General features: G+C 34.8%; 3 protein-coding genes across 3 annotated transcripts; 2 read left to right on the forward strand and 1 right to left on the reverse strand.

Annotated features, from left to right (window-relative positions):
* Positions 1-40: 40 nt before the first annotated feature.
* On the forward strand, positions 41-2,115 carry LOC133691661 (COMPASS-like H3K4 histone methylase component WDR5B). Its single transcript, XM_062112261.1, has 2 exons — positions 41-1,048; positions 1,564-2,115. Exons 1-2 carry the CDS (start codon positions 392-394, stop codon positions 1,849-1,851), a joined length of 945 nt encoding a protein of 314 aa, XP_061968245.1. The 5' UTR covers positions 41-391; the 3' UTR covers positions 1,852-2,115.
* Positions 2,116-2,268: 153 nt separating this feature from the next.
* LOC133691662 (N-terminal acetyltransferase B complex catalytic subunit NAA20-like) lies at positions 2,269-5,998 on the forward strand. The gene is made up of 6 exons (XM_062112262.1): positions 2,269-2,984; positions 3,079-3,177; positions 3,260-3,392; positions 3,987-4,056; positions 5,530-5,590; positions 5,685-5,998. The coding sequence occupies exons 1-6, from the start codon at positions 2,921-2,923 to the stop codon at positions 5,774-5,776; spliced, it is 519 nt and encodes a 172-aa protein (XP_061968246.1). The 5' UTR covers positions 2,269-2,920; the 3' UTR covers positions 5,777-5,998.
* A 2,706-nt stretch (positions 5,999-8,704) lies between these two features.
* LOC133691656 (ent-copalyl diphosphate synthase 1-like) lies at positions 8,705-17,952 on the reverse strand. The gene is made up of 15 exons (XM_062112257.1): positions 17,761-17,952; positions 16,913-16,999; positions 16,699-16,793; positions 16,281-16,584; positions 15,982-16,165; positions 15,592-15,806; positions 15,381-15,501; positions 15,180-15,292; positions 14,857-15,083; positions 14,211-14,326; positions 11,467-11,565; positions 11,129-11,371; positions 9,977-10,100; positions 9,638-9,835; positions 8,705-9,039 (listed from the first exon to the last, which is right to left on the reverse strand). Exons 1-15 carry the CDS (start codon positions 17,882-17,884, stop codon positions 8,797-8,799), a joined length of 2,493 nt encoding a protein of 830 aa, XP_061968241.1. The 5' UTR covers positions 17,885-17,952; the 3' UTR covers positions 8,705-8,796.
* Positions 17,953-27,337: the final 9,385 nt, after the last annotated feature.

Here is a 27,337-nt window from a genome sequence, read left to right on the forward strand (position 1 = left end):
TTCTAGATATTAAAGCTCATCTTAACAAAGAGTGCAGCTGCGGCTTGTCCCGTATTTTGAAAGAGAAGAACTTGCCCAGATCCCTAACCATGCGATAAATTAATATTTGGCATTAATCTTCTATATGATTTTCCCTTCGAGAAAATTTAATGGATGTTGCAGGTTGCAAGAGAGTATTGAAGAGTGTTAATGGATGTAGTCTTGAAGGTTTTCAGGCCCGTTGTTTTCTTAAAGGGCAAAAAACCGGCAGACGCCAACCTACCTTGGGCCAAGGCCCAATGATCCCTTAAACACTTGTCTCATGGGTTAAGAAAGCAATCCCCTCCGCTATATAAGCAAGCAAGTAGCTGCTCCAGCATCTTCCTTTGGAACTTTCACTTGGGATTTGGTGATGGCCAGCAGTGGATCGCAACAGACACCACCATACAAACCATACAGGCACATACGAACCCTGAGGGGCCACGAGCGAGCAGTCTCCTGCGTAAAATTTTCAAACGATGGAACGCTCCTGGCCTCAGCCTCCTTGGACAAAACCCTAATTCTCTGGTCGTCTCCCGACTTCTCCCTTGTCCACCGCCTCATAGGGCACTCCGAGGGCGTATCCGACCTAGCCTGGTCCTCTGACTCTCACTATATCTGCTCCGCCTCTGATGACCGCACTCTCCGCATCTGGGACGCACGCACCCCCTTCGATTGCCTTAAGATCCTCAAGGGCCACTCTGATTTTGTGTTCTGTGTGAATTTTAATCCTCAGTCGAACTTAATCGTCTCAGGTTCTTTTGATGAAACGATTCGAATTTGGGAGGTGAAGACAGGGAAATGCGTTAGGGTCATTAGAGCTCATTCTATGCCGGTAACATCAGTGCATTTTAATAGAGATGGTTCTTTGATTGTCTCGGGGAGTCATGATGGTTCTTGTAAGATTTGGGAGGCTTCTTCTGGTACTTGTTTGAAGACTCTCATTGATGATAAGAACCCTGCTGTGTCCTTTGTTAAATTCTCGCCTAATGGAAAGTTCATTCTCGTTGCTACTCTTGATAGCACTCTTGTAAGTTTTCACTTTGTTGGTTTGTTTAAGTTCCATATCTTACAATAATTCAAGATTATATTATGATTCTTGAACTGATAAACGTTTTTAATGATGCTAGAAGTAAAGCAATCTTGGGGGTTTAGAGGTTGGTAGGTTTGTGATTTTGGGTAGATATTATTGTGCATTTTTACTCACTGTTTTTGCTGTTCAATGCTGAGGAGTTGTGGAGCTTTTTAATTAGGATTTGGTTTTGTGTGTTTCTACTCCCTGCAAATGTATGCATTTATTCCTAGTTTCCGTTTGCTTTAACTGTTTTGAGTATTATGGTTCTGTCACCTGGTAGAGTATTTGTTTTGGTAGATTCCAAGTATTGAGCGCGAGAGCATGTATACATAATAAGATTCAAATTTGAGTTCTCTCCTGCATTCTGGATGTTAGATGTGTAGCACTGCAAACTGGGATGGTAATCATCAGAATCCAAGAGAATTGTTTGTTGTTTTCATGCTTGCTTAATTTCAATTTTCTGTCGCCAGAAACTTTGGAATTACTCGACGGGGAAGTTCTTGAAGATTTACTCTGGTCACACCAACAAAGTATACTGCATAACCTCGACATTCTCTGTGACAAATGGGAAATACATCGTGAGTGGGTCTGAAGACAAGTGTGTTTACTTGTGGGATCTCCAGCAAAAAACCATGGTTCAGAAACTAGAAGGCCATACTGATACTGCCATTTCTGTAACATGCCACCCTACAGAGAACAAGATAGCTTCTGCTGGCCTTGATGGTGATAGATCAATCAGAATTTGGCATCAAGATTAGAGAATCTTACAACCATGTGCATTGATATGTCAAACGAGTGTTGATGATCAACAAGTTAAAAAGGAAGTTCATGATCTGAGGCATTAACGTATTATCTGGTGAATCCTAACAACCATGTTATTATCTGGTGGCCACTGTATTGATATACATTTCTTATGAGTGAATCGTTTGGGCATCTTCATTCCAAATGGGTATTGTAATGGCAAGGTCTAATAGATCTCCAAATAATAACAATTTGAAACAAATATATATTATTCTTTTTTGTATCTTTTGCTTCTTATTTTTTTCCTTGTATACGAGGGGCCAAAGGCCCAGAAACAGAAGAAAATTACACAATCTCAGCAACCCAATACCCCTCATATTCCTAAACAAATACTCCATTATGAAAGGAGTCTGCCAAAAAAATAAAAAATAAAACTGTATCATTGTCTAGCGCTGCCCCAAAATTTGCCTGGTTATCTCTACTAAAATTTGCTTATAAACATGACTAACCTTAAAAGAGTCCAATTCCCATCAGTGACAGTAAGTTTCCTGCTCTGTTTCACCAACATTAGAATAAGAACCAGCCTCTCTGTGATTTAAAAAACAAGGATAGATGCACCACCTATGAATCAAACACTAGCAAGAGCCACCAGACCTCCATGTTGCACGCCATTTCCGGACCTATCTTCACGGCCATAGTTCAGCTTTCAAGGCATTGCAGCAACCAATACCAGCTGCAAAACCCATCATGAATCTGCGGGGAGCATCTCGAATTAACCCACCAGCTCCAGCAGGTCCAGGATCTACCCGTGTTCAACTTTGGCCGACCATCATGGGAAGCTTTCCAACTTTTCCATTCCCCCGTGTGAGGTTTCGAACTTTTCTTTTCTCGTGGCCTCGTAGGCAAGCTGGCTAGTACTTGAAAGAGAGAGAGAGAGAGAGAGAGAACGACTTCTTTGTTTTAGTGGGGGTATTATTACGGCCCAGAGAAAATTGCAAAAGAGGTAAATCCAATCCTGGTCCATTTCGGAATTTGCCAGCCACATCCAAGAAACAACGAGCGAAGAAGAAAGATGACGACAATTCAATGATTCAGCTGCAACGATCTTCTCGGCTTCGCCTCCATCAATCTCGACCATCTCACCGAAACTGTAAGGAACCTCAACACTTGTTTCTTTCTAGTTTTTTTCGATTGATTCTTTTCTTGTAATACAAAATAATAATGAAATTTTAAAACTTGTTCAGTTCAATATGTCAATATGTCATTCTACATGACTTATTTGGCAAGATGGCCCGATTATTTCCATGTTGCTGAAGGCCCTGTAAACAAAATCATGGCCTACAGTAAGCCTTTCCTTCCTACTATTATAACTATTTTTTATTTTAAAAAAAATCCTGTGAATTGCATTTGAATTGGTTGTTGCAGTAATGGAGAAAGTAGAAGGACAAGGCGAGTCGTGGCATGGTCATGTGACAGCAGTAACTGTGGCTACAGAATACCGCAGGCAGCAGTTGGCTAAGAAACTTTTGAATCTATTGGAAGATATCAGCGACAAGATGTAAGATTAACCTTACATCACCTACAGTTATGTTATTTTGTGTTTTATTTTAGCTTAGCTGCTAATTTCGTTGAAGGTAGGAATTTGGTTTGATTTTTCAGAAATTTATCATGGAAACTTTCTTTTGTTTTGGAATTTATCAAGAGATTTGTATCACTCTACGGAACTGTAGAATGGGACTTTAAAATTTAAATGCTTGGAGAGAGGTTGGTTCGAGTTTAGTTTTAGCTCATGGTTTTTGGTTACTTTTAGTTTTACTTCTTTCAACAAGACATTGCAGCATTACGAGGTTCTTTAAATTATGATTTTTGTGAAATATGCCGAGATGCTATTTCTTCATCGCTAAATATCATTCAGTTCCAGTTGACCAGTAGCTTGACACAAACAGATCTTCTAAACGATCCATTTCTTCCCCTCTCATCGTTGGCCTGACTGTTAGTCAACTGTGCAATGTCGTATAATTTGGATGCAATTGATTGAAATTGTGTTTGTTTGGTTACATCTGCATTTTTTCGAATTGCATGTTGTCTGTCGGCGAGTAATTGCTTAAAAATAAGTCTCCCCTGCTTTCTAATTTGAGAAACCTTTCTGCAGTGATAAGGCTTATTTTGTAGATCTTTTTGTGAGAGCATCAAATACACCAGCCATAAAGATGTATGAGAAGGTAATGGTTCTTTGAATTCTTTTTGGTATCTAGACATTTCTTGCTGCTTGATCATATTCTGAGTTTGTAATGAATTTGCATACTTCTTTGAAGCATGAAAGAGTCTTCAGTGAAAGAAATTGAACCTAACCTCAAAACTTGATCTCGTTAACAAACACGATTCAAATTTAATCTACAGAGACTCGAAGCTCATGTTTTCATTTAGAAAGTCAGCCATTCTGGACGATTCAATCATAACCAGAAAGAGCATTGCTACTTTTGGCTATTGGCTCTTAAATTTGATTTCTTTTATTTCTGTCCTATGTTTCCTTACAAACTGGCTGTTGAACTTCTGGTCTGGTGGGTTCCTTCCAAAGAACTAGGGGTTGTAAGGTGCTTAGATGCCTTAAGAAGATTGCTTTTGGATAATCTCTTTGTAGAGTGTCAATTTTAGAATGGATAATTCTGGAAAACCAATCAATTTGTGCTTGTCTCCCAACCCCATGCATAGATGTCTAACTTCTCTCTTCTTCTATGACATAAATTCTTTTTTGTTGGCTAGGGTATTAACTGAATTTGGCCACGTGCTTTATATTAGAAATCCTCTGGAAATTCCTCATAAAGTTTTTGTTTAGTGGCAGCCAGAAAGGAATTTGGAAAGGGCTACTTGCTGCTTCTTTGCTTCAGATCCCCCATGTAGATTAATCAGAGAATTTATTAGCTGTTAAGTTCATATTTTTAATAGCAAACTGTGAGGGACAGTCTTACTATTTTCTGAATGAAAGAAGCCCTATTCTACAAGTTCAGAAATGATTAGCGTGTAACGGGGAATTAGAACCTTGTGGTGATTGAGTCAACATATACTCATTAGAGTAACCAGGACTGCTCTTCTTTAGACCGTGGGCCAAATTCAGAATACACAATGAAAGTAATGATCCCAATTAAAAGAAAAAAAAAATTGAAACTTCCACCTGCAACCTGCCAGTTTTATCTTTCAGTACTTGAAAATGAACGTGGAACCAGAAAAAAGAAAAAAGAAAAAAGAAAAAAAAAGAAAACAGGAGCAGATATCAGCAATGTGCTGGAGCTTGTGAATTATTGGAAGGATAATCTTTCTACTTTAATGTTGTGGAACAGATATTGTATAACTCTTTTGTTTTATTCTAGGCTGTTGCTGACTTTCTTTTAGTTAATTTGTACATCAACCTTGCCCCGCTCCTTTCAGAGATTATCTGGGTTTTCTACTTTGACAAGGTCTATATTCTTCATTTACAGTGTATGCAGGCAGTCCCCTGCCTGTTATGAAGTTCACATCCAACTTGACCTGCTCTTATTGAGTTTCTCTGGGCTTACACTTTGATAAGGTCCATTCTTGCATGTAACATGCAGATGGGCTTTACTTTTATGAGGTTATATAATGCATTTAGATATGAACCTGGAGTTATATTTTCAATGAGACAAAACGGTTCTTACTCTTCTGCCTTTGTCTCACAGCTTGGGTATGTAATCTATAGAAGGGTGCTGCGCTATTATTCAGGGGAGGAAGAGGGATTAGGTAAGTGTTCCATATCTGGCTTTAACATCCCCAAACACCTTCCATTGAGCTTGCGTTGCTTCTCACCACCAACATTGCTGTGTTCTGTTTTCAGATATGAGGAAAGCTTTATCTAGAGATGTCGAAAAGAAATCCACTATCCCCCTCAAGCGGCCAGTTACTCCTGATGAACTGGAGTATGATTAAATCTGCATTTTGTTGATAATTGAAGTTGAAAGTGATGGTTTTGACTCTTGGAATGAAAATGATGCCTGAGTCTGTGGGTCCATTGTAGAAATTTTGTCTTATGAAAGAGAGCAGTGTCTTGTTTCTTTTATTTGTTCAACATGACTCATGAAGAAGGGAAGGGACGTGCTTCTGACAGACCAAGCTTTCTTGGATTATGAATTTATTACTTGTTTTGCCGTATGCTATGTTTCTTCTTTCAGAAGCATTGAGAATGCCAACTTTCCTTCCAGGCTCCATGAGGAGGGAACAAGGCACTTATCGATTCGCCTCTTCTTTTTCATGAACTTGTTTTTTTTTTTAATGTCGGGTGATCTATCTCAGTAGGTGATTGGCACACACGTTAGTGAATGTCTGGTGAAGACTGATTCCCGTAGCAGGCTCATTTTCTAGTGACAACCAAAGCCATGGCGCAGACTGCCTGAACGGGCTTGCGATTATTGCACATAGGATTTCTAGGAGGATGCAGCAAAACAGTGGGGAGGGCCACGTATTCGATGATACTCTAGAGTACTTACTAGTTACTACTTCAGTCCATTACATCCTTAATCAACTGAAAGTAGGGTACCTTATCAATCTCAGGATTCTCAGCAAACCAAACTATTCTGTGACGTTTAATGCTATGCTTGGCAATGGGCTGCTCTTGAAATCACCTCTTGAAGTCCTGAGAACTCCACACAGAGGTCCCTCTCACCTGAATCCGAGAGTGGTCCCTGTAGATATCAAATCATACCTTAAAGTTCAAATTCCATTGCATATGCACTGATGGGACCTCTGTCCCTTGCATGTTACCGGCTTGCACGACAAAGAAACAGGCATGAAGAGAAGCTTCACGTGTCATTGTTCTTATCCAAAAGAATTTTCACAAATCAGTGATGGTGATTTGAAGGGCTTTACCCAAACGGGTCCAGACAACATGCCCTTTGCTTTTACAATGAGGGGTCTCATGTTTTAAAGCTTTTTCTTTTTAAATGAAATTTTATAAATCTTATGTTTCCCTTTTCTTTTTGATCAACATATCTTTTATTTATGAAAAAAAAAATGAAAGAAAAAACTTTTCTTTACCATCTGCTATGGCCCATGGCCATGATTGATCCACTTTCAACCTCATGTAACCCATTACTTGCTTCGGAGCAGATGCAGTCCTCGGTTCATACTGGGTTCTATTTGAATAAGATTTGTTTGATGGGATATGGTAATAATTTCAGGTATTAATGAGACATGTATGATAAGATTTTTATTTTCGGTGATAACACCATCATCATTCTTAATTCTGTCACATATCAATCACAAAGAAAAACAATTCACAAACTAAATTTAAACCGAAACTGTGACAACTTGATTTGTGACTGTAACATTTGATCATACGTTGAAAAAAAAAACCCACATCGAACTGCACACGGTCACAAATTTCGATTACAAATCAAAACTTTCTTCTGTCACTATGCATTTTGACCGAAAAGGAGAATCAACTTTGAAAACACGGTCTCAAGTCACATTGTCTGCCATTCTGTCACTATACATTTCGGAAGAAACTTCTGCAGCGACAACCTCATCAAAAAAGTGGAGAACACAATTATCTTCATAACAAATTAAGGCGGTCAATTTACCACACACACCCACTTGCTAAGTTGGGGCAAACCCATGATCTCTCTCTCTCTCTCTCTCTCTCTCTCTCTCAAGTAATCATACCTAGATATTATGCGGGCTTCATAAAATTATCTCATGTCAGCAATATTTGACTAAAGTATAAAATATAAATTATGTTTTAAAAATTTATTTAATAATTAAAGTTTTTAAAATGAGATGATTTTTTAAATATCAAAATTTTGTTAATCAAATAATCATGAATTTAAATCTTACAATCCCATTTTATTTAATAAAAATTAAACATGTCAGAGAATAATATAAATTATATCTTAAATTTCATTTAATAACTTAATTATTTTATATTAAGATAGTTATTTAAAACTTATTAGAGATAGAGGTTGAGATTTCCTGTCTTGTTTCTCGTCAATGAGACACCACATATCTTGACAAGGGATTTTAGGAATCTCCACTTTTGTTTCAAGCACAGCTCACTGTGTATTGTCAGCCATTTTTTCACTGAATACATTCAAGTAACCAATCTGCCTTGCAACAAGTTTTCAAAAGAGGGCCACGTTCTTTATGTATCAGTGGATCAATTCATGTGGCCTACCATATATTTATGTCCACTATCTAATTTATTCGTATAAATATGTAGTTGGTTAATTTTGGACAAGTGGGCAAGTGTCTTACATATGTCCTATATATGATTTTGGATGAGACATAGCTATCACTAGTTTTATACATGTCTGTAGACTTTCTGTCTGGGTTGGATTTGATTGGGTGAAGTACCCTAAGAGAGAGTTTACAAATATCTATCACAAAGCACACTTTGGATATCCATATAATCAGGGAAGACTGTTGAAGAGATTAATCCCTAAACAGAATTTGAGATGATTTCTAAAATACGTACCCATATAAGATTTCTAAAAATTTGAGATTAATTCCTAAAAAAGTTGGCTTTCCGCTGGCTATCATTACTGTATTGTGGTGGAGGGCTATTTCAAAAGTTTTTGAGAATTCGGGGATTGATATTGTTCAAGAAATCTTGAGTAATAGGACCAAAGTAGAGCATTTTTAATCCATGGAAGCATAACAAAATTTATCAAGAAACTAATCGAGTCCCATATCGTTCATTTTGATCCAGATCGGCAGATAGACCACCTGGATGTCTGAACCATTCAATCAATCTGCTGGTCACTTCTGATGCTCAGCATGTAGCCCGAGATTAAAAAAAAAAAACATGTTTACTAACACCAAAGAAAAAATCTTGGATTACGTGTAGCATACCATATACCTATCTTTACTGTGAAATTGAATGATTTTATTCATTTGTGGTTTTCGTTTACAAGAAAGCACTGATGAAATGGCTATAGTACAAATACACATAAAGATTAAGCCACGGTCTCAAAAAGCACTTTAGCTATATGGTAGTTGATAGTCCCAGGATCACAGAATGCGGTATAGTAAAAACTCTTGGCTACTTGAAGGAATGTTTGCTTGATTTTAGTATCTATTCCATCCGAGGTCTTTTGGATCACTAACTGCATAAGTTCTTGCATGTCAGATTCTATTTGTGGGGTTGTGATTCTGTCAGTGCTCCCGGTAATAGTGCTGTAGCTTCCGTTGTCATGCACCTAAAAAATCGTAGAAGAAAAACAATTGCTGGATGATTATTTTAAGAAGAAATATAAAATTCATCAAACAAGAAAGAGGATGGTATATATAATTGTTTAAAAAAATTGTGAAGCTTATTTGCGTCCAGTTGATATTTTCGGAGATGCAGACCCCACCCCCACAGCACTCTTTTTGTGAGAAACCGCACCCAAGTTATATCAGTTTAAGCATTCTAGCTGCTATTCGAAAACCTTGTCAGAATCCGTTGAGAGAAGATTTTGTCATCTCATGTAGGAAGAGATCATTCAGTTAATATCACTTCTGCAGTCGATCCCCATTTCTCTTCTTTAACTGTATATTGTAAACTATCCTTGTACAGTGTACATGGCAGTAGCAAGGTTTGCAAGGGACGATTGAATGACCAATACGAGTCCCTAAGTGACATTGTGCTTCTTAAATGGACCAAAACAGAATCCCTTAAGGAAAACGACAGTACTGGCATAAAATAATGCATAAAGATTTATTTAAGATGCCAAAGAGAAGTATGTATATATGCAGCCAAATTAAAATGCTTTTAAGAAATTAGTAAGGGTGCTCTAGCTAGTCTCTTTCACTAACCTTGTTCTTCTGGTAATGACCAAATTGATAGCATATTCTGTTTGTCAGGTCGGCGAGCTGTTCATATTGAGGATGATAGACCAAGAGCTCCTCAGAGACCTTATAGCCAGCAGTAAGGTTTATTGTTTGCACCAGTAGTTCTGCTTCCCCTCGGCGTCTATCTCCTTCCAATTCCCAGCTCAAGAGCCACCTTTCCCACTACATATATTTGTTAGGGAAAAGAAAACACACTTGAATTAGAACATTGGAACTTGTACTATCTATATTTAAGCATACTGGAATAGAGTAACATATTTTTAATGTTCATTTTGCTCATATTATATTCAGATAGCAACTCACAGCATGACGCAAACTGTGGCTAATGTCTCGACCATGAACCTCCAATGCGCCAAAAGAGAGCTGATTTAGGGTTCCGAGCAGCATCTTAAGGAGTTCCTTCCTTGTCTTCTTTGTACCCGACCTCCTGCGACACACAAGAATCACACATAAATAATCAATTTCCTTTCCTTGAACCTTAGCAAATTGTTATTATTTTATCAAAAGAAAGGCACATTGACATTATATTCAAAACTAGCAAGTGCTCTGTGTTTGCAAGCCGGTTTAGAGACAAGCAGGAGAAGGGGAAAAAATACCTCCTATCACGTAACCTAATTAAGGTTTAACATCAATCAATTTGCCTGCACACCTAACAGTCATAAACTTATCAATGCAGGTTGCATACAAAGATGATGCTAGATTATACATGTCAGATCTCCATCAAAATCAAGATAATTTTGTGTAAATAAAAATTATAACCGTGCATAATATAGTTTAATAATTTAGTAAATACATAAGAAAATGAGAATAAAATTGATATTATTTAATCTGTTTGAAGAAAGGGATATGGTACAGTAAGAGTCTGTTTGGGAACGCAGCTGCGGTTGCGTTTTCAAAAAATTTGAATTTTTTTTTGCTAAAATTTAATATGACTTGTACGTTCTGGATCGTTTTGATGTGTTGATGTCAAAAATGATTTTTAAAAAATAAAAAAACATCATTGGCATGCATTTTGACACGAAAAGTTATTTGAAAAGCACCTGCAACCACACTGCCAAACACACTCTAAGTTGATGAGACAGACAAGAGCAGATGGCCTCTTGTTTTTCTCGTCAATGTTGTGACAAAAGTTCAAGCACTTTGAAATTCTCCTCGGTGCTGTTATTATATGTAATTTGTTTTCTACATCGATCTTTGTTGGCTTTCTAAAAGTCTCACTAGTTTCTCTAGATATAGTGTGTTTTGCTTCGATATTTTTTGATGTGCTTTCTAATGAATACGACAAAGTATAATTGGATGGTTGCTCGACCGAAGAAACGCACACGAGGTTAACTTGCAAAATCGATCGGCTGCCAATCTTTGCCTGCTGATAATGCAATGTAATTAAGCTTAACTGATGATAATTAAGCTTAAGACAGTGAAGAATGTTAATTATTTATGGATCAGTAAATTTACCTTCCATTAATGCTAATACCGGTGCTGAATTCATGTACGAAAGTTCTCCTCTGAGCACCAGAATTGTCATTATCCTCGTGGAAATAAGAGTGGATCATCTCGAGCAAGATCGTAGTCTTAGCCCATGCAAGTCGCTCATTGGACCTTTCCGGCTCAAATACACTGGCTGCTGCCAAAAAATAAGAGTAGAGAAGGGTTTTTCTGCGTATCCCAAAATCTCTTAGATTGCATTCTTCATACCACCTGCAAATCAATATTTTGTAGAATATATGCTAATCAACTCTTTAAGGGGTTGCATTATAATTGAAGATTTGGTGCTGTCTGTCTTGGACACTTACTTTTGAAAATTGGCCCATTCAATGCGATGTAATGCTTGGCAGTTGTTGTAGTCTAATCTTGCCAGCTGGAGATACTCATTGTTGTTTACATATGGCATTCTGCGTTAAAAAGAGGCTAATAATTGGAGTATGGCAATTATCTTGTAACAACAATATTTATATATTCTAATTTTATAGTTGAAACGAAGAGCATGCCAAATCCAAGTAACCACGCCAACAACTTTTTCTTGACGGATTTTATAATGCGTTTTCGAATATTTCAAAGCTATTTATTAATTATCTTTATACTTTTTGAATTTTTCTCAAATTGTTGCAAAATCAACTTTTCAAAAGGGGCTATGATTTTACATTTTGCAAAACATTTTAACTATATGTGTCAAATTATAACTGAGTTTTATTAGTCAATTAAACTGTGATTATGTCCATTTATTATTGAAAACATCTTATCCATATAAAAAGGAATATTTATATTTTTTTTTTTAAAATCACCAAAGAAAGACTAATACAGTCGGGCTTGCGATAATGAGTAATTCTGAGTAGTCATATGTGGATCTGTCCCAACTAGATAAGATTTGCACTAGACATATTACATGGATGACTTAGGACCAGTGAGACAGGTCTAGGTCCAATAAGAGGTTTGGTCATGATAATAAGGGGTAAAAAAGATCATAACTTTTCATCCGACCATTGGATCGCGCTTAAATTTTTACAGGAGAATATAGAGGTTGTTTTTTCTATAGTATCCAATGCGTCGCTACAGGGACCATATGATCTTTAGATATTAAAAATCTCGCCTCGAGGTTATAGTTCTGGTATTTTTTGTGATTTTCTTTGTTATTTTTAGATTTCGTGCTCTTTTTGGATTTTATGCTTCTTTCCTTTGTAATTTTGGATTTTATTTTGCCTTCTAACCTATTTAAGGCTTTGCAAACCTCTTAAAAAAACAGCCTTAATTATCATTACTTTCAGAAAAATAAAACTTGTGAATTTGAGGCTCACATCTACAACCCCTTTTGCCCATACAATTATTTTATGTTCTTTGCTTAATTGTTGTCTTTCATAATAGGTCCCTGACTAGTACTGAGAATCTAAGGCGAATTCAAATGAGACCAACCCTTGAGCCAGAAGAGAACATATATGAGGATTTTGTATAAAAATTCCTGAGTTTTCAGGGACTTTACAAGCGAAAGAATTCATAGACTAATTGAATGGGATTGAACATATTTTTTAATACAAGGATGTGCCTTGACAGATGTGAATGGAGTTGGTTATAATTAGTTTAATGGGCAGGACATCTGCTTGGTAGGAGCAGTTGAAGAAGACATGAGAGAGACAAAGAAAAGCTAGAATCAATGACTGAGACAAGATGAAGAAAAAGATGAGAGAGCACTTTTTTCCTTTTAGCTACTCACAAACTTTATACCAGAGGCTCCACACGCTGAAATAAGAAGGTAAATATGTCAATGACTACATTGATGAGTTTTTCCAACTAGTTCCAAGGAATGATTTGGAAGAAATAGATGAGTAACTGGTGGCACGGTACTTTAGTGGCTTGCGACAATCAATTCAGGATGTTTTGTGTCTTCAGTTTTTGTGAACAATGTCAAAGGTGTATCAGAGGGCTTTAATAATGGAGAAGCAGTAGGAGTTAAATCTTATTCCTCGCATTGGACGATTGAGCATCCAAGCAACTAATATGGCAGATTACTTGCATGCCATATACGAGTAGATCAAGTGGACAATAATGCAAAGTATAAGGCGTTGACTGATACTTGTCATAGAAGAGTGGTGTTTGAGGTTGGAGATTTGGTATGGGTAGTCCTTACACGTGACAGGTTTCTAGTGGGTGAGTGCAACAAGTTGAAGGAAATAAAGATAGGTCCTTTTGAGGTATTGCAGAAGATAAATGATAATGCTTATAGGATTCTTCTTTACCATCACCTGAAGAATTATGATGTCTTCAATGTCCAATACTTAACTTCTTATTTGGAGGAGGAATGGATAATGAATGATTCTGGGCAGTCATGTGTGGGTCTGCTCCAACTAGATGAAGATCTGCAACAGACAGATTATGTGGATGACCTAGGACTAGTGTGATAGATCTAGACCTAAGAGGAAGTTTTGTCGTACTAGACCAAAATAATAAGTCAAAAGACTATAATTTTTGATCCAATTGTTAGATCGCACTCAAATTCTTACAAGAGAATATAAATGTTGTTTTCCCTATAATATCCAATGTGTCACTACGGCGACTATATGATCTTTAGATATCATAAATCTCACTCTAAGGCTCTTATTTTGACAGTTTTTTGTGATTTTCTTTGTTATTTTTAAATTTCATACTTCTATCCTTTGTAATCTTGGATTTTTTTTATAGTTAAGGTAGGGTTTTTGGTTTATTTAAAGTTATGTAAATCTCCCAAGGAAATAAAATTGATTGTCATTATTTTCAAAAAAATAAAATGTGTGAATTTAAGGCTCACATTTGTCGTCTTTTTCGCCCATACAATTATTATGTGTTATTAATTTAATTGAAATTTGCTAGTATCAAGAGAGGAAGAACTACTTATGAATTAACTTATGGAAGATTCAACACGGTCACGTTGATTGCTGGTGGCTACTACTATGTATATGATCTCTCGTCTTCGATCCAAAACGTATATTATTGTAACAAAAAAAAAAAGGGGGCATATAAGAAAAGAGATTAAAAAATAGGAACATAATCAACAACTTGTGTGTGTAACCTGTAAAGGGTCTTCCCAATCCATACGTCATCTTCACCACCATACTGTTCTATGTAGAACCTCGACTCCACGCGAGGCAAGCTCGCATGCCATGGAATTTCCAAAGCAAATCCCACCTATATATTATAAATAAATTTATGGCCCGTAAAATTAATTGCAGTATAGAACGAAAGGGACACTTGAAATTGCCACGTGAGCAGCATAGTTGTTAAATCCACCCTTATCCTTAGACATGGGTTGTGAGTTTGAGCAAACTTGGATATTGATGGACTCGGATTTGTTTCAAAACTATATTATTTAATTTTTTTTAAGAAAATAAACAAATTGTTTTAGATGAAAAAATTTTCTTTTAAATAAACTAATATTATTATATATATATAATTTTAAAAAAATAAAATTAACTCATTCAAATTTAATTGGATTTAAATAGATTAACTTGATTTTTTTTTAGTCAACTTTTAAAATAATATTTTAAAAAAAAATCCAAGAAAGCCAGTACACCATGGGTTTAATAACCATGGTGAGCAAGGTGCTCTTAAGCATAAAATAAATTAGTACTCTAGACAATTTCCATTTGCTTGTGCTGCAAGATTGATAAAATTGGCTCAAAGAGTACGTACAGCAAATATCAAGTTTTAGACGATACCTCGCCAGATAAGTCCTTCGTTATAAGCCATTTATCTAGAAGCTCATTAGCAGCTTGTTTTTCTCTTAGGAATTTGAATGAAAATTCCTTGGCCTTCTCAAGGATCTTCTCTCCCGGAAACAGCAGCTGAGAAGCTCTATACAGGTTGAACATTCCTGTTACTGCCGCTGTTGACTGCCCCGCAAAGCAGAAAAATTCACCCCCTTTCTCAAAATGCTTGAACACGTCTATCAAATATAAAAGAAAACGCCAGGATTATATATAACAGTAATTGGAAAAGTTTCTCTACTGCTTTAATTTTTTTTTGTCGTAAATAGATTTACCAGCAGAAACATGGTGCCCATTTAATCTTAGTACCCTGAATCCCATGGCTGTGTCATCAATATCATGGACCTCAGAGTTTCTTGCCCAGCAAATGCCATCTTCAGTCCAATATCTGAAGTAAATTTAAATAGCATTTTAGTAAAGTAAATGGTTTTCTTACACATTTCGTGCATTTCTCTATGTAGAAAAAAGAAATATACCTATGAATATAATTGACACATTCGTCGATCTGGGACTCGAAATATCTTGATATTCCCAAGCGCTGCAAACGATCCACGGCCCATATGTGCTCAAATAAGTCAACCGGGTAGACATTGGGAACTAAAAAATGGTTAAACAGATAGAATTAAGCTTGTGATCCTCAAAGTAAATGATTTCTAGTCAAGAACGGGAATAATTAAAGCAATTTACCTCCCCCTTCGAATCTTTGGACCGCCTTATTTAAATATTCCATGCAGTTTTTATCTTTAGTTTGACTGAGTGCGAAGGCAGTGGAGGATGGGGAGAACAAGAATGACCCATCCTGGCTCTGTAATTTTAGAAGCTTTTTCCATTCCAGGCCTGGCATTCCTTCTAAGCTATGGAGTAGTGTTGTGGGCACATTGTGCATTATGTCCTTGGGTATCCTATCCACACACACACACACACACAATAATTGCATTATATGCATGTAATGATAACCAGGTTCCTGTGTACTTTGCAAAATAGTAAAAAGATGTGACCGCTTTAGTTCAATTATCATATAATATACAGGAAAGCTAGGAAACACAATTATGACTGAAGTTTGTGTGATGAAACAACCTTGTCAGCTTTAAATTTCTACTGGCATAAATCTCTTGCAGGACAGGAGAATCATAAGGAACTTCGATGTCTAATTTTTTAGCTATCTCGAGAAGTGAAGGGAAAGCAACTTCAAATCCAATAGGCATGTGCTCAGCGTTTTCATCTTCAAGCTTGCATAAGTTGTCTCTAAAAAATAACATACCTGATATAATGATGAAGCGGGTGCCATGTTAGCTTATCATGAATACACTCAGGTGGAGAAAATCGATCCTGCATGCTACCCTGGAACATAGCAATTTCTGGACGGTGCTACTGACCTTTTTCACATTTTTCTTGATGTAAATTCCATGATTTCAATGCGACAACACATGCTAGCGTATTAATCAACCTATCATGCGCCAAAAATATTTCAGCATCACCCCATGAACCATCTGGAAGCTGATTGTTTGCAATCCACTGAAGGCTAGATGGGAATTGAGGAAGACCACTCCCGTTAATGTCTTCCACAAGAGCAACCCATGCGGTGTCATAAGCTGAGATGCTTATCTCTCCATCCTCCATCATTTCCAGCATTGCTTTAATAGTTTTGACATGCTCGTCTATTTCCTTAGCTACAGAAACCTTTTTTTTCAACAATAAAAACAAACGAAATGAATCTCATATTGAGTTTTTATTTTTTTAGTGCATAAAATAGTATTATAACAAAAAAAAAAAGAGCTACTACTTTCATATCACCTTAGCAGCATCTTCTTCTATGTCATCCTCCACAACATCGTGAGGCCAGTTTATCAATGGCAGACCACTTTGTTGATGAAACAAGTCTGCATATCCTGTACAGCAATTATATATCTCCAATAACTTAAATGATTTAACATTTGAATAGCACTAACTTGTGGAATAATCTTATTAAATTCTATTAAATAATAATTTATTAGAGATGGTAGTGTACCTTGAGTGCGAGGTTTGGATATAGCACTGCATCTTGAGTGAGCATGAAAGTTATCTTGCTTGCCTCTAGCCCCATACAGCCAAACACCTATTGAAAAGGACGCCAAAGTGGTTACCTCAAATAACTACCTCCCTTAGTCGTAATAATTAGTAGTTTATTACTTATTTGTAAATTAAATATGATTATCGATGTACTAGATTTTAGTGGAATTCTTTAGGAAAAGAAAATACTATAGCACTTTTGGGGAGGAATATACGATGTTGCCACTAAGTATAAGTAATTCAGATAGATTCTTTTATATATATATATATATATATATATATATAGACACACACTCTGCTTATGAAAGCAAGAAAACAAAAAATATATATATAGAAATTAGTACGAATGGATGCAGAAAAAGAAAGATATTTAAAAGGGTAACCAGTACTGGTATATGACACAGTTTTTACAGCTAGCCCGGGGCAATTAATATTTGCATTTTGGCGTTTCTAAACCCAAAAACCATCCAAGATGATGAGAAAGAAAAGAAGTGTATATATTGCTGGTGTGGTTCTCACGATTAAATCAAAGAAAAGCATGAAAAATGATCAATCCCACAAAAAAGTAAGACAATCTTGAACTGGTAAAGGTAATGCTAATGATCGCTTTCCTTGATTAACAGCAAGATTCTAGACAAACTTCACGAGGGATCATCATTAACCCCACAAAATTAAACGCATGGAGTTTAAGCAGAAAAAAGAAATAACAAAACACCAAAAGTACAAAGTTGGCGTGTGGTTTCGTTGAGACTCAGAAGGAATAACAAGAGGTGACCATTTAGGAAATTAATTAGGCAAACCACTCACCTGAAGGGAAAGATAGAGGAGGAAGGGGATGGATAATATTGTTAGAGGAGGAAAAGGAAGATCTTGGCGTGCTTGGTATTACCGTAGAGAAGAGATGGATAGAGGAGTAATATTGAGAGGACATGATGTTTATTTTTTGTTTTGCTGCGAGGAGCAAGGTAGCCCAAAACCACGCCCAAGTATTTAAATGTGGAGATCGAGTGGGGAAGGAAGATGACAGAATCGATTTCCCAAGAGATTCCAGCTTAGAGGTGCATGGGATCGTTTCCAAAATACAAAACTATAGAATTGAGGGCACTGATCCCGTCCTTTTCCTCTCTCTATCTCTCTCTCTCTCTCTCTGTTATCACTTGCTAGTTGCTACTATTTTCTTTGTTTTTTCTCCTACGTCCTTCTCGTATGTGGTGGAGGTGGTAGCAAGAAATGTTTACATACATACGAAATAAGAGATCGTGGCGGTGTTACTGATCATATCTCTATGGCCCTCTTATGGGGTTCACACCGATGACTAAGCTTTTATATACCCATCAAGAAAAAAATTAATAATAATGGATTCTTTCTGTGTTTTTCCTCCCAAAACTACATATCTATACAGTGTAGATAAACATTCAACATGTTTAGGAGATCCTATTGCCATTAAATTCACATAATCTGAATAAAAAAGGAAACAAACTCACAAGATATCCATATCACTGATCAATTGTATATTCCCTTATTAGGAATAACCTTTTCCTTTTATTTTCCTATTTTAGCCCCCAACTAATTAAAGGGCAGCATGCAAGATCATATAAGCACCAAGTCCTTTGTTAAGGATGGGGTACATTGAAAATTAAAGAATCAAAGTAAAAAACATGGCGAAACCGGATGACAATTTCAAAATTATTGCAAAAAGTTTACTTTGATTCTTCAACTACCTTTTTAGTCCATTTAATTTTTTAAAATTCACTTTTGCTACAAGTTTTTTTTTTTCACTCTTCGGTCCCTAAATTTTTTTTAAAAAAAGAGAAACTTGTTGGATTTTAACCGAAGAGAGAAAGTTATTTTTAACACTAAATTCCATTAAATACATTTTTAGCTCGGATCTTGACATGTCATTTGCCTCTTAAAAAAACAAAAAGAATATAGTTGATCCAAGCATGTTGGGCCACTCGAGCCTACACATTTGGGCTTTTTTTTTTATTTAATTTTTTTCTTTCAATTTTATTCCTTAAAGTTGGGTTTTTATTGACTTTTTTATTAATTTTATCATTCAATAGTTGAGCTAAATTAGCTATTGTAACAAAAAATTATAGCATCAATTAGCGAACATACTAATATATTGGCCCGCGCTCCGCAGCATGTCAATATAATTTAAAAAAAATACAAAAACAATATTAAGAATATAAAAAATATTTTAAGCCCTTTGGGTTTGACAACCAATGCAGACCCAACCGACTTGGGTCTGGCGGCAATACAAGACTCAAGAGAGTCCCAAGTAACTTGTGTTTGACAAGTTGACTCAAGTTTTTCTCTATTTTTCTTTAATTGACTTTTGTTTTCAATTTCATCTTCAAGATTGGATTGATTGGTAATTAAGTTTTATGATTTATTTTAGTTTGCTTTCTATGAGATTATCTCGATCACATGACTCGAGTCGTGAGTTTGGCGAGTTAACCTAGTTGACTCAAGTTTATTTTATCTTTTTTTTAATTGAATTTTTTTCTATTACATCCTTCAGCTTTGAGTTGATTATGAATTACACTTCATAATTTATTTTGTTTTGTTTACTATGAGGCCTTATGCTCGGGTCATGTGTGTTTGCTGGTTAACTCGGGTAGGCTCAAGTCGTTTTATTGTGTCCTATTTTTAGACTCAATTTTTTTCATTTTCAATCTTTAAAAATGAGTTTATTAAAAATTAGGTTTTATAATTTATATTGATTTGTTTTTTATAGGGTTATCACAATCTCATGACTTTAGTTGCGGGTTTTACAGATTAATTTATGTTGAAAATTGGATTTTTTTTTTTTTTTACTTTCTATTAGGTTATTCTAGTCTCATGACTCGAGTTATGGGTCTGGCAGGTTAACTTAGGTATTTTGTTATTTTTTATTTAATTTTTTTCAATCTCATTCTTTAACATTGAGTTGATTGATAATTGAGTTTCATAATTTATTTTTATTTTCTTTATATATCATGGTCTCATGATCCGGGTCATGGATTTGGCGGGTTAACATGAGGGTTGTCCCGGATCAATCTGATATGTTGTTATTTCAATGTTATTTAATAAAAAAGATGTCTTTTAATTTTTATTAATCAAACTATGTTTTTATTGATTGTTAAGGTTACGTTTGGATCCATCAAGTCAATCAGGTCACATCAAGTTAATCTTTAAATGATTTAAAAAAATACTAGAAAAATATTAGCAATGTCTGGATGTTTCTTTTGTATATTCAGTTAATCTTTAAATGATTTAAAAAAATACTAGAAAAATATTAGCAATGTCTGGATGTTTCTTTTGTATATTCAAAAAAAAAATTAATATGACCCATGACATAACGCGTGTTAATGATCTAGTTACAACTATGTATGGTCTTCACTTTTAGTTCATATAAATTTGATTGAGAAAGTTTCATGATTTGTTTTAGTTTGTTTTCTATGAAGTTATCATGATATTATGACTCGGGTTATGGGTTTTGCAGGTTAACCCGAGTTAACTCAAGTTATTTTTTATGTCTTTTTTTAATTGATTTTTCAATCTCAATTCCTTCCTTCAACATTAGATTTATTGGGGATTGATATTCATAATTTTTTTCAGTTTACTTTCTATAAGGTTATCTCAGTCTCATGGCTTAAACTGTGGGTTTGACAAGTGAATTCAGTTGACACGAGTTTTTTTCCTTGTTTTCTATTGGATTGATTTGGAATTAAACGTCATGATTTGTTTTGGTTTACTTTCTATGAGTTTATCCTTATTTCATAACTTGAGTCACAAATTTGGCAAGATTAACCTGGGCTAACTCAAGTCTTTTTTTTTTCAGTTTCATCTTTCAACACGGGATTTATTGAGAATTGGGCTTCATAATTTATTTTAATTTTCTTTCTACTGAGTTATCATGATCTCATGAACCAGGTTGTGGGTTTGGCATGTTAACCTGGGTTGACTCGGGTCATTTTTTTAATTTTTTTTTTCAATTTCATCATTCAATATTGGGTTATGAAAAATTAGACTTTATAATTTGTTTTGACTTGCTTTCTATGATGTTATCATAATCTCACAACCTAATATTCAGATTGATGAGTTGACTCGAATCGAGCCAATATGTTGTCATCCCAATATTTATAAAAAAAATATCATCTTGAATATATATTTTGAGTCAAATTATATTTTTATCGGTCGTCTAAGTTGTTTTTGAACTCATCAAATTGATCATGTCACATCAAGTAAATCTTCATATTGTTTAAATTGATTTTATTAGGAAAAAATATTAACATCTAAATATTATTTTATATTAATTTTTATTTACCTGACACGCAATATAAAACGGGCAACTATCTAGTCATATCTATAACATTAAATCAAAGATTATTAAGTAAAACCTAAAAAATAATAATAAATTTTCTATCGATGAACAACAAAAGAAAGAAAGCCCATGAACGCCGAGAAAAATCAAACCCAGCCACTAACCACCACGCCCTCCAACAGAATAATTATTGCATATATAATTATCCTTTTCCTTAGGACACCTAATAAACCAACAAAAGCAGTCGTCTCACAAACCTTTTATGATAATTCAATCCCACCATGGTATTCTGAGTGTTTGTTTCCGATGTGGAATCTGGCAGTTTTATCAAGTTTGATTCTTTCTGCCCATCATTTTATGACTAATATATGTGCTTATCGGTGCTCCCCTCACCACAAAAATGCCCTCTTAATTACGGCATTTTTATACAAATATCTGTGTGTTTAAACAAAACATATATATATATATAATAGCGTAAAATAAATATATTTCTAAAATAATTTTGAATTGAATGTTTATATTCTTGAAATTAAGCTGAATTGAAAGGCGAACTCTCTTTATCCCACCTGTCACTGTCTTTCTTACTCCAAATAGTAATCAGACCAAACCCTATTGTATAGTTTACTTTATCAAGATGCCTTTTTTTGACCACCGTGTATGCTTGCAGGAAAGTGCCAGAATCTTACAGTCTAGCTCATGCGCCCGCACGCAATGGACATGGACATGGACATGGACAGTTGATTTTATTTATGCACGTATTTAATTATTATTAATCTCTTATGGCCCATGATGATGAAGTGATTAATTTCTTAACACAATTAAATCAACATCATTATCTAGGAGAATGGTGCAGACTTTTGAAAGCTATCGTCTGACTTTTCTAAAACATTTATTAAATTAAGGTTTCGAGGGGCATAAATGACTGCAGACTCCTGTGAAATGACATTTTACTTACTTAACCTTTTTGAGGATTGGACAATATAAATTGACCATTGTTAATTACCGGCAGTAGTGCATAATTAATTATCACTTTCCCTCAAAACTTAAGCAAGAAGTCCAGAGCAGTATGATGACGTTAACCAATGACTTGTTAGTCAGAGATGCTGTTTCCTCAGTCCAATTATTCCTCTATGGAGCCGACCAAACACACTCTTATGTCTTTGCTGTCTACACACGCACATGTGTGTGTGTGTCTATATACACTTTTGTATATTATACACACACAGACATATATGTATCTATGTATACTTCTGTATATATAGGGACTGGACTATATAATACATGCACCATAGTTTAAACCAGTGCGGTTGTTTTTTTATCTTTTAATTTCCCACATAGCTGGAAATTTATAATTAGTACATAAAATTCAAAATAAAAATAAACATAAATTATACTATCAAAGTTACACCATTTGATGTTTTGCAAAATATAATTAATCGATGATCGAATCCAAATCAATATCTTCAACAAGCTCTCGTTCAATGTAAATCATCAAAGTATCTGCTAAGAACTCCTCTTTTATTTTATTGCGAAGCACAGTTTTAACATGTTTCATAGCTGAAAATGTCCGCTCTGTAGTGGTAGTGGAAATGGGCAAAGTCAAAACAAGACGAATCAACCTGTCAATCAAATGATAGTGTTGCGACTTATTTGTTTCAGCTAATCCTCGACATAATTCAGAAATGATAGACATATTCTGAAAGCTCTCATGATGAATCACATCAATCTAATAATACTCTAGCTGAGATCTCAAATAATACATCTCTTGTTCATTGAAATCTTCAGGATAAAATTTCTCAGCAAGCTTGTAAATAGCATCGGCTTTAAATGATTTAAAGTTGTCATTGGGTTCTAAAATAGAGCTAAGTATGAGGAGTTTCATTGTCCCATCACTGAATCTCAAATTTAATTCTTCAACCTGGAAATCTATTGTTGAGTTAAATATATCATAATGATAATGCTGGTAAACTGTCACTGAACTTTGTTGTTAACATGAACAACTTGTAGTCTTTTTATATGAAGCTTAACATGAACGACCTGTAGTCTTTTTATATGAAGCATTCATATGTGGTATGTCAATCTCATATTTTGTGCAAACAGATTGCACATTTGCAAGGAGAAGATCAAATCCGGCATCTCTCAAAGTTTGAAGCAATGCTTTAGTAATTGATACAAGATCCATTGTATTTAAGATGTCAAGAGATTTTTGCTGCAAAACTCGACAAAGTAAATCAATAATCCCCATTATTTTATGCATCAAATATAAGATGAATATAAATTCAAAAGATTTTATCACAATCAAACAATCATCAGCTTCTCCACTTATAGAATTAGAAGATCCTTCTTGAACCATACTTTCAAGCACAGTAATAGTTGCACCATACATGTCTATTAAGTTGTAAATAGAATCAAAATAAGAGCTCCAGCGAGTAGTTTCACTTCGATGTAAATTACCGATTTGATTAGCCCCTCTACCAATCTCACGTTCTCCAGTAGCTACCATATGTGTAATTTCTATAGCCTGAGCATAATGTAACTCGATATGATGTTTGGGAGAAGCACAAATAAGGTTGATAATGGTTGTCAATTTTGAGAAAAATAACCAAATAAAAATCTCATTTCCAGCTGTTGCAACTAATGCTAGTTGTAGTTGGTGAGCAAAGCAATGCACATAATATGCATAAGAACAATCTCTGAGAAATAAAGCTTATAATCTATTCCATGCGCCATGCATATTGCTATCACCATCATACCCTTGACCTCGCATATTAAAATTATGCAAGTTATATTAAGCGAGCACATCACAAATTTCTTTTTTAAGTGTTGAAGAAGTAGTATCTGAAACATGCACAATACGAAAAAATCGCTCTCGTACAAAACCCTAAATGTCAACAAATCTCAAAACAATAGTCATTTGTTCTTCACAAATCTTTTTCCTCACTTTGTTCGTGAGAATATACAAAATCTCTTTTTGAATAATCAGCGAGGTATACTTTGTATTTTTTAAAGCTTTTTCTAAGACAACATCATCAATGTCAACATTCAGTCTCCCCATAAATCTTATCATCTCCAAAAAAAATTGCCTCGATTATTAGAAGACGAAGATTTATCATGACCTCTAAATGCACATGCTTGTAAGCTAAGCCAACGAACACTTTCAATTGTTGTTGTAAGTCTCAACCGATTTTTCTGAACTTCTTCAACAGTTTTTGCATTCAACACTTTATCAATATGTCTACTTGCTTTCATTAAATCTTCAGCAAATTTTATAGCATTATTATGTGGTGAAGTGGGACTTTCCATATGCATCAAAAGTGCACATCTAACCCCATCATTAACCCTCTTCCAACTTCTAAAACCTTCGGTGGTGAATGTGAGATGACGAGGCACTTTGTTTTCAAAGATAAAGCATGGAAAACAAAGCATTGCATCCTTTTATGGAGAGTACTTTAGCCAAGGAAATTGATCAAACCAAGTGTATTGAAATTGACAATATTGTTTCCCTGATTCAGTCCTTGGATACTCTGCTAACTTAGGTTGATATGGACTCATTTTGATATAAGCTCTTTTAATTTCATCTTGTTGATTAATAGGATTTTTCCACACTGGAATTCGTAATCAAAGATCATGTTCAAGAGTATTAAGATCAATTTCAACTCTTTGAGATTTGAAAAGGTGTTATTCACTATGATTTGAGACATCAATATTGGATAGAGAATGTCCTTTACTGGTTGATGTTTGTTCGTTTGGTTTAAAGAATGCAAACATAGTTTTTCCTCTTTTGCTTCCTTGATTTTCTATTATAATTTATAATTTATTCAAGTACAAGGGATTAGGAAAGTCAGGTGCAAGATGAAAAGATACTAATTTCACAATAGAATATTTATGAAATACAGAATATACAAGGATAAACTAGTGATGCAGACTACTGGAAGATTTGGAGAACTTAACTTTGAAATAACCGGTAAATTATTAGTACTAGTGTGTTAGCATCCGTTAATTTCTAAGGTGCAGTCTACTGTTTACTCCACTAACAATCTACTATAATGAATGTGAAACATTGAATTCAAAATGAAAAGTCAAGGCTTGTAAATTCTTACCTGATGATTTTACACTCTTGCGGCTCTCTGTATAGATTCTTCTTCAAAATCCAAGCTAAAATTGTATATTATTGAGAAGAAAACGCTAAAACCCCAAGTAACTTAGAAGACATGTGATCAAATTAATTATTTATATTTAGATAAGTTTGCTATAAGATATAACTAATTAATTAGTGTTACAAGGGAAATTAAATGTGCGGCTAATGGCTAATAATTAATTAGTGTTGCAAGGGAAAATGGACAGTGTTTAGGGCTGTGTTTATTTTTCGAAAAGTGGTTTCCAGGAAATCACTTTCCAAACTTTCTTGTGTTTGTTTGCCGTTAGAAAAATTGGTCAACGGAAAACACTTTCCAGTCAAAGGAAAATATGGCTTGGTTTTCAGGAAAGTGTTTTCCTAGAAAATTTAGGCGGAAAACACTTTCTGAAAGTTGTGAAAAATTTAGAAATGTCATTATTTGCTAATTATATCAAATTTGATCCTTAAACTTTTTATTGCTATATATATTTTGTTTTGAATATTTATTTTTCAATTTCATCTCTTAAAATTTAATTTTTATATTAACTTTGGTCCTTATTTTATAATTGTTATTTGCTTTTTTCTTTTCATTTTTTTTATTGAAATTCTTTATCTATCAAATTTGGTCCTCATTCTTTTGACTGTTACTTATTTTATTTGAGATAATTTATGAAATTATATTATTTTTTTCAATTTTATTCTCATTCAACTATTTAATTTGTAAGATTTGTTCCTTATTATTTTAATAAACTTGAGAAAAATAAAATATTAATAAGTTATTTTCCAGCTCATTTTCAATGACATAACCAAACAGTGGAAACTGTTTTCCAACTTATTTTTCATTACACTACCAAACATCAAAAAGTAATTTCACTTTCCTGAAATTTACTTTCCAAAAAAAAACTACTTTCCAGCAAACAAACAGGATCTAGATTTGCTATGTAAAAGATAAAAGGAAAATGGATTATTAAATTATTATTTTTGTTACATGGGCTCCGTCCCTGTCGACAGGCAATGTTGAAAATTCGAAATGATCACTCCCACGATAATGCTATTTTTGTGTTTCTTAGATCAATCTTTAACGGAATGAAGAGTCTTTGCATAGGGTTCCTCGGAAGGGACAAGTTTGGAACAAACTTTTCCCAGGTGCATGCAGTACACAGTATGCAAGTTGATGCACGCTGATTTGCGGATTGGATGCATGATCTTGATAACTGCAATTCTACCTCGGTTTCCAGCTTTAATCACCTCAAAAATGGCTAATGTTCAGAGACCCGCAGTCATAATTCTGCCTTTGCTGGTGGATACGAAAGAAGAAATTTCATAAACCCGCAGCCTTTGCTGCTGGATTGCTGATTGGTTGCATGATCTTGAATCTTGATTCCTTTACTCCTTTTATATATATGAATGGACATTATATATATTTAATAACCTACAAATTTAGAATAATGAATTATGATTGTGTATTTATATCACGTGTAAATATATCTTAACTTAAATATATGATATTAACATATAAAATTGAGAACTATCTCTACGAATGATTTCTCTTACGATTTCTGGGGAAGATATGATGCAAAATATGTAACACATACATACATGCTCTGCCAATAGGTTAAAGCGTGTACTTAATTATCTAAGCAATGGCCTACCTTGTGATAAGAAAGGAAAATGGAAAGCAAAAAAATCTTTTGGCAAACATCAAGCATGCATCATGCATGGCACCTAAAAAACTTCACCGAGTATGTCAGCTTGTCGCCATGGGAACCTGTGATTTGAATGTAACTGGGCTTTACATCCACAAAGACATACACTGCAATCAACCAAGATTCGTGTAACAAGGATTCCAGTTTTGTTTGTCAGTTTGCACATGTTATAGCCTTGTCCAAATACTGGGATGACAATTTTACACGATTTCGTGGCGGTCCGTCATTGTTTGTCCGAATGAAGTTAGGGTT

This window comes from Populus nigra, chromosome 4, assembly GCF_951802175.1.
Source record: "Populus nigra chromosome 4, ddPopNigr1.1, whole genome shotgun sequence".
NCBI lineage: Eukaryota > Viridiplantae > Streptophyta > Magnoliopsida > Malpighiales > Salicaceae > Populus > Populus nigra.

Excerpts from the sequence above, each read along its gene's own strand:
- LOC133691661 (XM_062112261.1), top strand. The coding sequence starts at position 392 with ATGGCCAGCAGTGGATCGCAACAGACACCACCATACAAACCATACAGG. Across the intron at positions 1,049-1,563 it reads CTACTCTTGATAGCACTCTT|AAACTTTGGAATTACTCGAC; the intron begins GTAAGTTTTCAC and ends TTCTGTCGCCAG.
- LOC133691662 (XM_062112262.1), top strand. The coding sequence starts at position 2,921 with ATGATTCAGCTGCAACGATCTTCTCGGCTTCGCCTCCATCAATCTCGA. Across the intron at positions 2,985-3,078 it reads TCGACCATCTCACCGAAACT|TTCAATATGTCAATATGTCA; the intron begins GTAAGGAACCTC and ends AAACTTGTTCAG. Across the intron at positions 3,178-3,259 it reads AAACAAAATCATGGCCTACA|TAATGGAGAAAGTAGAAGGA; the intron begins GTAAGCCTTTCC and ends TGGTTGTTGCAG.
- LOC133691656 (XM_062112257.1), bottom strand. The coding sequence starts at position 17,884 with ATGTCCTCTCAATATTACTCCTCTATCCATCTCTTCTCTACGGTAATA. Across the intron at positions 10,101-11,128 it reads GGTATTAGCATTAATGGAAG|GAGGTCGGGTACAAAGAAGA; the intron begins GTAAATTTACTG and ends TGTGTGTCGCAG. Across the intron at positions 9,836-9,976 it reads GCCACAGTTTGCGTCATGCT|TGGGAAAGGTGGCTCTTGAG; the intron begins GTGAGTTGCTAT and ends AAATATATGTAG.